This window comes from Spermophilus citellus (genome assembly GCF_964194105.1).
Source record: "Spermophilus citellus genome assembly, chromosome: 17".
In the NCBI taxonomy this organism is placed as follows: Eukaryota; Metazoa; Chordata; class Mammalia; order Rodentia; family Sciuridae; genus Spermophilus; species Spermophilus citellus.
The window spans coordinates 25,240,517-25,253,068 of record NC_138199.1 but is presented as its reverse complement, the minus strand read 5'-3'; the positions used below and the strand labels follow the sequence as shown (position 1 = coordinate 25,253,068).

Sequence of the window (12,552 nt, the reverse complement as noted above, 5' to 3'; positions counted from 1 at the left end):
TTAAGCCACAACTACTATTGCTATCTTATTTTATAGATGAGAAAACCATGGCACAGAGAGATAAATTGATTTACCTGAGTTTTTATGGCCAGTGTGTAACTCTGAAGTACAGGATCTTAGCCAGGATGCTGGACTGCCTGCATGCCCTCCTTTTGGAGGCTCAGAGTTTGACCACCCCCTCATAGGGCTGGGGATATAGCTCAGTTGGTAGAATGCTTGCCTTGAATGCATAAGGCCCTGGGTTCAATCCCCAGCACCACCAAAAGTGTTCGGGATATAGCTCAGTGGGACACTTCCTACCATGCATGAGGCCCCCTAACAGTGTAAAACAAAGACAAAAACAAGTGGGTGCATGCCTGTAATCCCAGGTGCTCAGAAGGCTGCAGGTTCAAAACCAGCCTCAGCAAAAAATAAAATACAAATAAGGCTGGGGATGTTGCTCAGTGGTCAAGCATCCCCGAGTTCAATCCCCGGTACTAAAAAGACAAAAACAAAAAAACCACTGAGGACTTACTATGTGTCAGGCTGTATACTAGGAATGTCCCATGCATTTATTTTAGTTCATCCTCACAGTTAATCCCTGAAGCTCATATTAATTATTCTCTATCACACATGAGAACCCTGAGGCTCAGAGAGGTTAGGAACATGCCTATAGCTCACAACAAGGAAGTTACAAAATTGGAATTTGAACTCACACTATAGAGCTCACACTCTTGCCAGACCAGTTTTCAGTTTGTTTGCTTTAATTTTTTTTTTTTCTACTTTGTGTTGGGAAATGAACCCAGGTCCTTGACCATGCTAAGCACATGACCTACTACTGAGCTACAATCCTACCCCTGCTGTGACTTTTTTTTTTTTTAATATATGTTGCCCAGGCTGGAGTGCCCTGGCTATTCACAGGTGTGATTCCATTAGAATCAGCACATGCAACCTGGTTGATAGTCCCCTGCTCCTGGGAGGTCACCATATTGGTGCCAAATTAGTATAGGCACCTGATCAGTATAGTGCACTGTAGCCTCCCCGTAGCTGGGATTATAGGCATGCACCACCACACTCAGCCTGCTTTCTAACCTTTTTTAAAAATCAAAGTGAAATTCACATAACAAAAATTGTAAATATTTCAGCCAGGGTGATATCATGGGTCTATAGTCCCAACTCCTCAGGGGAACCTGAAGCAGGAGGGTTACTTGAGCCCAGGAGTTCAGGGCTAGCCTGGGCAACATAGCCAGGCCCTCCCTGTCTCTTAAAAAATTGTAATTTTTTTTTTTTTTTTTTTTTTGTGGTGCTGGGGATTGAACCCAGGGCCTTGTGTTTTTAAGGCAAGCACTCTACCAACTGAGCTATATCCCCAGCCCTGAAAAAATTGTAAATATTTTTTTAAAGAGAGAGATACAATTTTTTTTTTAAAGAGAGAGTGAAAGAGGAGAGAGAGAGAGAGAGAGAGAGAGAGAGAGAGAGAGAGAGAGAGAGAGAATTTTTAATATTTATTTTTTAGTTCTTGGTAGACACAACATCTTTGTTGGTATGTGGTGCTGAGGATCGAACCCGGGCCGCACGCATGCCAGGCGAGCGCGCTACCGCTTGAGCCACATCCCCAACCCAGAGATAGAATTTTTTAATATTTATTTTTTAGTTTTTGGCAGACACAACATCTTTGTTTGTATGTGGTGCTGAGGATTGAACCCGGGCCACATGCATGCCAGGCGAGTGCGCTACCGCTTGAGCCACATCCCCAGCCCAATTGTAAATATTTTAACTTTTTTTTTTTTTAGTTGTAGGTGGACACAATATCTATATTTTTTAAAATTCATTTTTATGTGGTGCTGAGGATTGAACCCAGTGCCTCACACATGCGAGGCAAGCTACCTACCACTGAGCTATGGCCCCAACCCCAATTGTAAATATTTTTAAAAACATACACTTCTGTGGCATTTAGTAATTCTCAATGACATGCCTCTGCCACCTCTATCTAGTTCCAAAATAATTTCATTGTCCTCAAAGGAGACCTTATATCCATTAAGTATCCTTCCCTCCTCTCAGCCCTTGGCAACCATAATTTGCTTTTTGTTTCTGTGGGCTTACCTACTTTGGATATTTCAAATAAATGTAATCATAAAATATGTGACTTTTCGCATTTGGCTTCTTTCACTTAGTTTGTTTTTGAGGTTCATCTACAATACAGCATGAATAGATACTTCATTTTTTTTTTATGTGTGTGTGTGTGTGTGTGTGTGTGGTACTGGGGATTGAACCCAGGGATGCTCTTCTATGACCTACATCCCTAGCCCTCTTTATTTTTCATTTTGAGACAGAGTTTTGCTAAGTTGCCCAGGCTGGCCTCAGTCTTGTGATCCTCCTGCCTCAGCTTCCTGAGTTGCTGGCATGATAGGTGGGCACCACCATGCCTGGCTTTATTTCTACCTTATGACTATTGTGCATAGTGCTCCTATGAACCAGGGTATAGAGCGGTATTTGAGTTTTGCTTTCTGTTCTACTGGGTACACATCCAGTGATGAGATTGCTTAATCAGATGGTAGTTTGGTGTTGAACTTTCGAGGACTACCATGCTATCCCCTCCTGTGACTACATCCTTTCACATCCCCACCAGCAACACCTGAGGCTTCCGATTTCTCCACATTCTCAGCAACACTTTTTTCCTTTCCCCTTCTCTATTATAGCTATCTTACTGGGTATAAAGTGGTTTTGACTTTCATCTCCCTCATGACTAGTGACCCTGAGCATCTTCTCATGTGCCCGTTGGTTATTTGTATATCTTTGGAGAAATATAATTATTTGTATATCTTTGGAGAAAAATGCTCAAGTCCTTTGTCCATTTTTATTTTCATTTATTTATTTATTTTGTTACTAGGGATTGAACCCACTGAGCCACATCCCCAGCCTTTTTTTATGTTTTATTTTGAGACAGGGTCTCACTGAGTTGCTTAGGACTTCACTGAATTGCAGAGGTTGGCTTTGAACTTGTGATCTTTCTGCCTCAGCCTCCTGAGACACTGGGATTACAGGTGTGTACCAGTGTGCCTGGCCATTTGCTTTCTTACCATATATAAATATCAATTTTTTTAGAACTACATGAGAGATTAAATTGCATATATTATAGCCCTTTATCTCTAGATGCTTCAGATAAGTATATTTACGTACATAACTGCACAGCGATCACCTTTAGTAAATTTGACACTGATATAAAATTTCTTCCTGGGGCTGGGGATGTGGCTCAAGCGGTAGTGCGCTCGCCTGGCATGCGTGCAGCCCGGGTTCGATCCTCAGCACCACATACCAACAAAGATGTTGTGTCCGCCGAGAACTAAAAAATAAATATTAAAAATTCTCTCTCTCTCTCTCTCTCTCCTCTCTCACTCTCTCTTTAAAAAAAAATTTCTTCCTAATCTACTGTCTACATTCCTATTTTATTTTACTTATTTTTTTTTTTGAACTTTCAAGGACTACCATGCTATCTTCTTCTGTGACTACATCCTTTCACATCCTTTATTTTTTGGTACCAGGGATTGAACCCAGGGTGTTCAGTGCTTTACCACTGAGCCACATCCTCAGCCCTATTTTTTTTTTTTTTTATTTTGAGACAAGGTCTCTCTAAGTTGCTTAGGGCCACTATAGGTTGACCTCAAACTTGTGATCCTTCTGCCTCAGTGTCCTGAGTGTTCTGCACCTGGCTATATTCCAATTTTTTAAAAAATATTTTTTTGTTTTAGGTGGACACAATATCTTTATTTAATTTTTATGTGGTGCTGAGGATTGAACCTAGTGCCTCATGCATCCTAGGCGAGCACCCTACCACTGAGCCACAACCCCAGCCCTACATTCCAATTTGATCAATTGATCAAGTAATGTGTATTTCTCCTCGGTACAGGATGCAGCCTAGAATTCTGTGTTACACTTGTCATATCTGTTTTATCTCTTTAATCTGTAGTCTTTTATGACTTTGATTGTTTTTCTTTTTAGTTCTGGGAATCGAACCCAGGGCCTCATGCATGCCAATCACACACTCTACCACTGAGCCGCTTTGACATTTTTGAATCATAGTGTTAGTCCCTTAAAAAAAGAGCATTCCTCAGTTTGGGTTTATCTGATGTCTCCTTGTAATTAGATTCAGATTATGCATTTCTGGCTATAACACTGCATGGTGATGGGTGCAGGGCTTTAGGCCCACTGCCATCTGCCCCCGTTTGTGATGCTTTTTAATCTCTGGTCAAGATGTCTGCCCCCTCTATTGTGTAGTTACTCTCTCTCTCTCTCTCTCTCTCTCTCTCTCTCTCTCTCTCTCTCTTTTTTTTTTTTTTTTTGTGGTGCTGGGGATTGAACCCAGGGCCTTGTGCATGTGAGGCAAGCACTCTACCAACTGAGCTATGTCCCCAGCCCTGTGTAGTTGCTCTTTGTCCCACTTGCTACTAGCGAGCAATCTACAGAGACACCTTTAAGCCCATGCCATTATCCTGTCCCTCTCCAAAAATGACCCCTAGACTAAGCTCTATTGGTGTGTGCTGCCCACAGGTGACTTCCTATAGGCTTCCCCCCCCCACCCCCAGATCTTTTTTTTTTTTTTGTCACATTGGACACTGAATAGGCACCAACCTCCCCTCACTGTCTAGTCCAATGCTGCTCCTCTGGCCAACACCCAGCCTCCCTGATCTGGCTCACTGGGTGCTGAGTGGCTTGAATCAGCAGGGTCCGGGGGAGACATTTCCTGTCCCAGGAGTTTCCCTTCCTCACTGAAGCCACAGGGTAGATTCAGGGGACCACAGAGTTATCCAGGCACATGGGTGGGGGTGCCAGGAGCCCTCCTCACCCTGCCAGCAGGCTTTGGAGGCTGAGGATGGTGAAATTTTATCAGTGAGGTTGTGGTGGGCTCAGCAGGAACTTGTGATCAGATGTCTAACAGTTAGGGCAGCTGCTTTGAGGTCGGGAGGCTGGGGGCCCACAGGAAGTGACTTGGTGCTGAGCTGATACATTTAACCCAGCACCCGTCCTGGGACAGGAGCTGCAGGTTGGCAACGAGTGGGTGATGTCTGCTGAGTGCCCTGATCCTGGGCCAGAAGAGCCACAAAGCCAGGCCCTGAGACCAGGTGGTCATTATGGGACGTTGGTCTCAGATCAGTATCCCCCTCCCAGCATGCCTGCCCCATGGAGCCTGCCTCGCTGGAGAGCATACGTGGCTGCTGCTGTTCTCTGCTACATCAACCTCCTGAACTACATGAACTGGTTCATCATCGCAGGTGAGGAAGGGACAAGCATCCTGGGGCTGCACCCACTGGTCCACCCCAGCAGGCTGTGGGTGCATGTCCTTGGTGGCTTTCCATCCAGTATCTTTTCTTGGAGCACATCTCTGGTGTTCACACCCCTGGAGGTGTTTTCCAGGCACGGCTGAATGAAGAGTACTTCCCAACCCAGTCCCAGACTAAGAGGAGCCACACTGGGTGTGAGGGCAGGGACTGGAGGAGGGCTGGGTGGCTAAGAGCAGCAAGAAGGACAGTGCCTTGCAGATGATGTGCTCAAGGTTCTGGGAGGAGCTGCAGGGCGAGGTTCTAGAGGACAGGGTGCCTCGGTTCAGCTCCCAGGTGAGAATAAGTTTTTATTTTTTAGTATTGGCGATTGAGCCCAGGGATGCTTTATCAGTGAGCTATACCCCTAGCCCTTTTTATTTTTATCTTGAAATAGTGTCTCGCTAAATTGCTTAGGGTTTAAGTTGCAGAGACTGGCCTTGAACGTGTGCTCCTCCTGCCTCAGCCTCCCGAGTTGCAGGGGTGACAAGTGTGTGCCACCACACCCGCAAGAATAACTCTTACTCGTCTGCTTCGGGGACCCCCGGCAGCTGGCAGATATTGCACATTCTGTCTTCCTTTCTTGTAGGTTCCAGGCGCAACCTGCTTCTGTCTTCTGTCATTCATTCATTCATTCACTCATTCATTCATTCATTCACTCATTCATTCATTCATTCATTCATTCACTCATTCATTCATTCATTCATTCATTCATTGAAGAATGACTGGGGTTCAGCTTACTTTTCTTGTCACACATTCACTTATTCATTCATTCAAGAACCAACTTTTCTCTTCTCTTCTCTTCTCTTCTCTCTCTCTCTCTCTCTCTCTCTCTCTCTCTCTCTCTCTCTCTCATGCTGGGGATTGAACCAAGGGGCTCTTTGCCACTGAGCTGCATCCCCACCTCTTTTTATTTTGAGATAGGTTCTACGTTGCTGAAGGTCTCAGCAAGTCATTGAGGTTGCCCTCAACCTTCATGCCTCAGCCTCCCCAGTTGCTGGGATTACAGGGGTACCCTACCACACCCAGAAACCTTTTCTTTTTTCATGACCCATTGATTCAAGATCAAATACTAACTATGGGCAGGAGCCTTTGGCGGGCCCTGGAGACTTGTGAGGAACTCAGACTTGTAATTTCTGAATGCATGAATGACCATATTAGTCACAGGAGGAAGCTCACCAGCAGGAACAGACCAGGCTGGGGAGCTCAGGAGAGGGCCCTGCAGCTTCTGGGCATCCCTCGGGCCAGAGCATTGAAGCATCAGTTACAGGCTCAGCTTCAATGAATGAATGGGACTTGGGCTGCAGACATCACCAGACCTGGTCTCTGTCTTTGAGTTGCTCAGAGGGACATAGAACACATGTATAAGTCACTCTAATAAAGAACAGAATGGGTGAGAGCAAGCTGGGCGGCCCTGAGGACAAATGATGGAGGGGTCCCACAGAACTTGCACACAAGGAGGTGTTTGGTTTGGACCCCGAAAGCTGAGAAGACCGGAAAGGCAATGAAGTCGGGGAAAACATTCTGAGAGGGGTTGACATGAGCATGAGAGAGTGTGAGAGCACATGGGCTGATCAGGGATGGCAGGAAGCAAAGGGAGCAGGAAATAGTTCCAAAAAGGGTGTTTGGGGTAAGATCATGGGCTTCTTGGGTGCCATCCTGGGAGCTTGGACTTTCCACTTCAGGAAATGGGGAGGCATGGGATGGTTTTTTAAATGGTAGGATACAATTGTATCTGAGGCTTTGATGGAGGTGAACTGAGCTGGGGAGGGGGGGGTCAGTTCACAGGCTACTGCAGGGGATCAGGCCAAAGCTGAGGAGGCCCGAGTTTGAGCCTGAGCTGGGGACACGAAGAGGTACGAAGGGCGAGAGGCACAGGGGCGCTGGGGACATGCGGCATGCAGATTATGAGCCTGGGAGTCTGGGCTGCCTGCTCCCCTTCCACTTGCTCAGTGGGCCCCTGGCTGGGTCATCAGAATTCTGCCTGTTGGGATTTCTTCCCCTTCAGGACGTCCTTTGGCTGTGGTTATTGTGGGGATGAAGACTAAGAGAAGTGAAACCATGCCGATCTCCCGAGGACTGTTGGGGACATAAGGTTCATGCAGCAGCTAACATTCTCGTGTGGGAAACAGGTCTTTGGGAGCCCAGGGTGGAGGGAACAGGTCAAAGTGAAGTTGGGTTTGCTCTTGGCCTTGGGCCACCCACAGAGCACCACAAGGTCAGGAAATGCCCCGGATGAGACAAAACAAGGGACCTCTTTCCTAAAGACAGCAATTAGAGTGGATTTGGATTGAGTCGGTTATTTTGCTTACTTGGGTTGTCTATTTTTTTTCTCTTCAATGACTACGTCTTCTTTGTGTCATTAAAAGAGGAAACAAGACATAACGGTTTGTATTCCTGGATTCTGTGGCAATGGGGCCCAAGTTAGATGACTAAACAACACGCTCTTACTTGGCATCTGTCATCCTTTGATCTTTATTCCCCTGCTGGCTGGTCTGGGAGGTGTGGATACAGGGTTTTCTTGGTGTGGGTGTTTCTGCAGGGTCCCATTTGGGGGCTGCTGCTCCCTTTCTTGGCTGCTAGGTGGTGGTGGGAGAGGGCAGGCTGCCTTTGTCTAAGAGTTATGTCCCAGCTCCCAGTTCCAGTCCCGCAATCTTGGGTGGCTGGAGCCTGGTGTCCTCATCTGTATAATGGGGACAGTGATGGTCCCATTTCTTAGGGGAACAACTGTACACGTGCAGATCAGGGCCTGGTTCTCAGCCATCTCATGAGTCAATAAATTGAGGATGTTCTTTGCTATGATTTGGATATAGCTTGTCCCCCTGCATTTCATGTGCTAAAAGCTGGGTCCCCACTGTGGTGGTTTGGAGGTGGTGGAACCTTTAAGGGTTTGGGCCTTGTAGAAGGTAATTGGGTCATGGAGGCTCAGGAATGGATTAATGCTGTCTCACGGCCATGGGGCAGAACCAGTAAAACTGGATTTGTTCCTGAGAGAATGTGTTGTCATAAACAAGGCTGGCACCTTCCCTAAATTTCTCTTCCACACATGCCCCTTGCCCTTACCAGAGTGGAGCAGATGCTGGTGTCATGCTCTTGAACCTTGAGAACTGTGAGCTAAGTAAACCACTTTTCTTTATAAACTACTGAGCCTTGGCTCTTTTGTGATAGCAACACAAAATGGACTAGGATATTTTTCTTCATGATAATGATAAGGCCACAGTCATATGGCTCACATGAACAGGTACCATAGACTCTGGACCTTTCTGAGATACCACTCAGGGGATAAGAGAATTTCAGGGAAGAAATTGCAGTGTTAGAAGGGCTGCTTCTTCTCAATGCATTGGGCTGAGCACCCACTGTCCCAGCCTATATCTTAGCAAGTTCTTGAAGTGGCTTTAGGGATCCAGCTAGCATAGCATAGGAGACTGCTATCCTCAGGAAGGAGGGACAGAGGGCAGACCCAAGTCTCTGAAGCTCTATGTGTGCATGCTCTTATCTGAGTGCTTAAACCTCTGGAAGAATATGCTTGTGTGTAGAGATGTATAGGCCAGGGCACATGAGTGTTTGTATGGGCATATGTATGTGTGTATATGTATGGCTAAGCATTTTGGTGTTTGTAGGGCCTCCAGGGACATCCATTTGCACAGTAGTCTAAATAAAGGGCCGTGCACTATGCAGCCACAGGCAACAACCAGTTGCTCTGATTACAGTGTGAATGGCAGACTAAGGGTGCGCATACACATGCCTGCCTGTGGGTATCTATGTGTACATATCAGCGGTGTATGATTTTGTGTGTCTGGGTTTATTTGTCTGTGAGTTTAGGTTCCTGTTTGTGTATTGTGTCTCTGCAGGTGTGTTTCTCTGGGAATGCTTGTGTTAGGTATATACGTGCATCTACATGTCTGCAAGGACATGCTTGTGTCCAAATGTGTACATACATAAGTCTGTGGTGCTTGTTTCTGTGTGTGTTTGATGTGCATGGTTTCTCTGGGTGTCTGCTGAATATGTGGGAAAGAGGGGAACAGAACAGTGACCAAGTCCTCTGCTGTGCTGGTCAGAAGTGGTCCTGTCCCAAATGCAGAGGAAGCTGAGCTTTACAGATCTGGTGGGCTACTTCTATTTCCTGAACACCGTCCCCCTGTCCACAGGAGTGCTGTTGGATGTGCAGAAGTTCTTTCAGATCAGCGACAGCAATGCTGGTTTGCTTCAGACAGGTAAGGACCCAGTGGCCAGACCTGGAACTGGGAACCTGAGCTCGCACTGAGGTGGGGTCTTCTGGTGGGGGATGGGTCCCATGCTCAGATTTGGCCCTACAGAGTCCCCTGCACAGAGAAGGAGTAGGACCTGAGTTTGAGGGACTGTTGTGGTAGAGGAGGAGAGGATAGGGATGAAGGCCTGGGGCTCGCATGGCCCCTGTAGGTTGGAGTGTTAGGTGCTGAAGGATGAGCAGAGGGGGGTGAAGCAGGGGAAGCCCGCTGAGCATCATGTCTCCACTGTGGAGTTGTCACTCATTCCCTCCATGCTTGTTAGCTCATCTGTGTACCAGAGACTCACGGAGGCTTGAGAAATTCTGATGTGTGCTTTATCTTGCAAAGCTGAAAAATCTTTTCTTTCTTTTTTTGGGGGTGGGGTGGGGTGGGGGGTACTGGGGATTGAACTCAGGGGCACTTGGCCACTGAGCCACATCCCCAGCCCTATTTTGTATTTTATTTAGAGACAGGGTCTCACTGAGTTGCTTAGCACTTCGCCATTGCTGAGGCTGGCTTTGAACTCGTGATCCTCTTGTCCCAACCTCCTGAGCTGCTGGGATTACAGGTGTGCACATGGCACCTGGCCAGAGCTGAAAAATCTGACTACCAGGACACAGACAGATAGACAGATAACAATGCATACTCCCATGACATGAGAGAGCACCCACATGTCCCATTCCAAGGTGGGGGCATTTGGGGTCATGAGGCTTGAACTAACCTTTGCCCTGTGAGTACCAGGATAGTGACACCCACTCCCATATATGCATGCATGCACGGCTGATTACAACACATGACACCTAGATGTTTACACCCCACCCAGCAACTAGCACACATTGTGGCTTCTCTCTGTAGTCTCCTCCCTCTCCTAACAGTCCACTCTATCTCAGTGCTTTAGAACATGGCTCTCGAACCAGGTACAGGTAGCCCTAGGGATACAGAAGTACTTCCCAGGAGCTACATGAACATACAGAGTTTTGAGAGATCTGCTTCTAGTTTCCCAAGCCTGGATGTCTCTTTCCTAACATGGATCTGCCTGAGAGCAAGCCTGAGCCCTACCCCTGGGTCTCCTTTCTCATCTCCCCCTGTAAGATCCCCTGTCTTCCATCTGAAGCAGAAAGAGATGCCCCCAGCCTAGATGCACTGCTCTGGGCATCAAAATCCAAGGCGCCAAGCAGAGGAACCACTGTGGCTTCTGCAGAGAGGCCCAGAGCACTAAACAGACTGAGCATCAATAGAAACACATTGGGGATCTTTCCACCAGGCCACATGCCCATGGCAGCGAGCCAAACCTCTTACCTAGCCAGCCCGCTGTGCGTGACTGTCTGCTATTTATCTACAAATTAGAATTCCGAAGTGAGAAAGTGGTTTCAGGGATGGGTGTCAACACATTTATTTTGATTGAAAGAATGAAGCCAGCATTTTTTCTCACAATCAGTGAGATTTGTGGGATTGCTTTGGCAGGGAGGGCTGGCTTTACCACTTGGGCTTTATGGGGAACAAATGCTGTCAACTGAATGAACTCTATCCGCAGCTGTGAGGGTTTGAATGAAAATAAAGTTTAAAAAACACAGTTGTTCTTTGGTATCTGCAAGGAATTGGTTCCAGGACCCCCCTCCCCCCCCCCCCCGTTGGATATCCAAATCCATAGATGCTCAAGTCCCTTATATAAAATGGTGTAATATTTGCAAAGAACCTATGTGCATCCTCCCGTATGCTTTAAATCATCTCTAGATTACTTATAATACCGAACACAATGTAAATGCTAAGTAAATAATTGTTATATTTCATTATTTAGGGAATACTGAGGAGAAAAAGTCTGTGTTTAGTGCAGATGCAATTAATTTTTTCAAACATTTTTGACCCCTGGTTTTTTTTTTTTTTTTTTTAATCTAAGATTATGGGACTTGTGGATACAGAGGGTCAACTGTACACAGGAATTCTAGAAATCACATCCTCTGCAACTAATGATAAAACTTATGATAAAAATTTTGAAATGGGGACTGGTGTTGTAGCTTAGTGGTAGAGTGCTTGCCTAGCATGTGTGAGGTACTGGGTTCGATTCTCAGCACTTCATATAAGTATATAAATAAGATAAAGGTATATCGACAATTAAAACAATATTTTTAGAAATGTTTGAAATGCAAGCTGAAAATGTGTGAGAATACATTGTTCTATAAGCTTCTTTCAGAGTTATGCGAGGCCACACTGAAGATTAGGGATCTCTACCAATTGTCCCTAACTCTCGGGGATGAGAGGTGGGCAGCGGATGCTGACCTTCTAGTTATATCTTAGCAAAGTGAGACCTTCTTGGCTTGACACTCACAAACTTTTTTTTTTTTTCTGGTGGTGCTGGGAATTGAACCCAGGGCCTTGTGCATGTGAGGCAAGCACTCTACCAACTAAGCTATATCCCCAGCCCCAACCCACAACCTTTTTGATTCAACAGATAATGGCTGTTGAATCAACATTTCCCTTCTCTGATTCTTTTTTTTTTAACCTTTATTTTATTTATTTATTTTTATGTGGTGCTGAGGATCGAACCCAGGGCCTCGCAAGTGAGAGGTGAGCGCTCTACTGCTGAGCCACAATCCCAGCCCCCTTCTCTGATTCTTACTGTGGGGATCAGGATTATTACTACAAGGTCTCTGATAGGGGAGGTGCTGTGGAGGGAGGTGTGTGTATGTGGGTGAATGGTTGAAGGAAAAGACCCTCTTTGCAGAAGCAGCCCAAATAGGTGTGTGGAAAGGGCAGTGGGCTTGGAGTTCTGATGTTCAGGCTGGGTTTTTGGTGGTCTCAGGTAAGTCTCTTTACTTCTCTAGGTCACCAGCAATGTCTCTAAAACCTGCCTTGCTGTCTGTCTCCAACTGCAGAGAAGTACAGACAGATGGCTAAGAGAGAGCTTGATGGAGCTATGAGTGGGGAGGGAGGTGGGGGAGGCAGTGGTCAGGTCCCCTCCACCTCCCTTGGGACAGAGAAGCTACTGGATATAGTTCATTCATAATATTTAA

At 46.3% G+C, this 12,552-nt stretch overlaps 1 protein-coding gene across 1 annotated transcript in view; it reads left to right on the top strand.

Annotated features, from left to right (window-relative positions):
* Window positions 1–4,877: 4,877 nt before the first annotated feature.
* SPNS3 (SPNS lysolipid transporter 3, sphingosine-1-phosphate (putative)) overlaps window positions 4,878–12,552 on the top strand; it is a 47,979-nt gene continuing 40,304 nt past the window's right edge. The window contains exons 1-2 of the mRNA XM_081272791.1: window positions 4,878–5,249; window positions 9,443–9,508. Of these exons, the coding sequence (XP_081128917.1) occupies window positions 5,039–5,249; window positions 9,443–9,508 (277 nt within the window). The 5' untranslated portion in view covers window positions 4,878–5,038. The remainder of the gene's footprint in view (window positions 5,250–9,442; window positions 9,509–12,552) is intronic.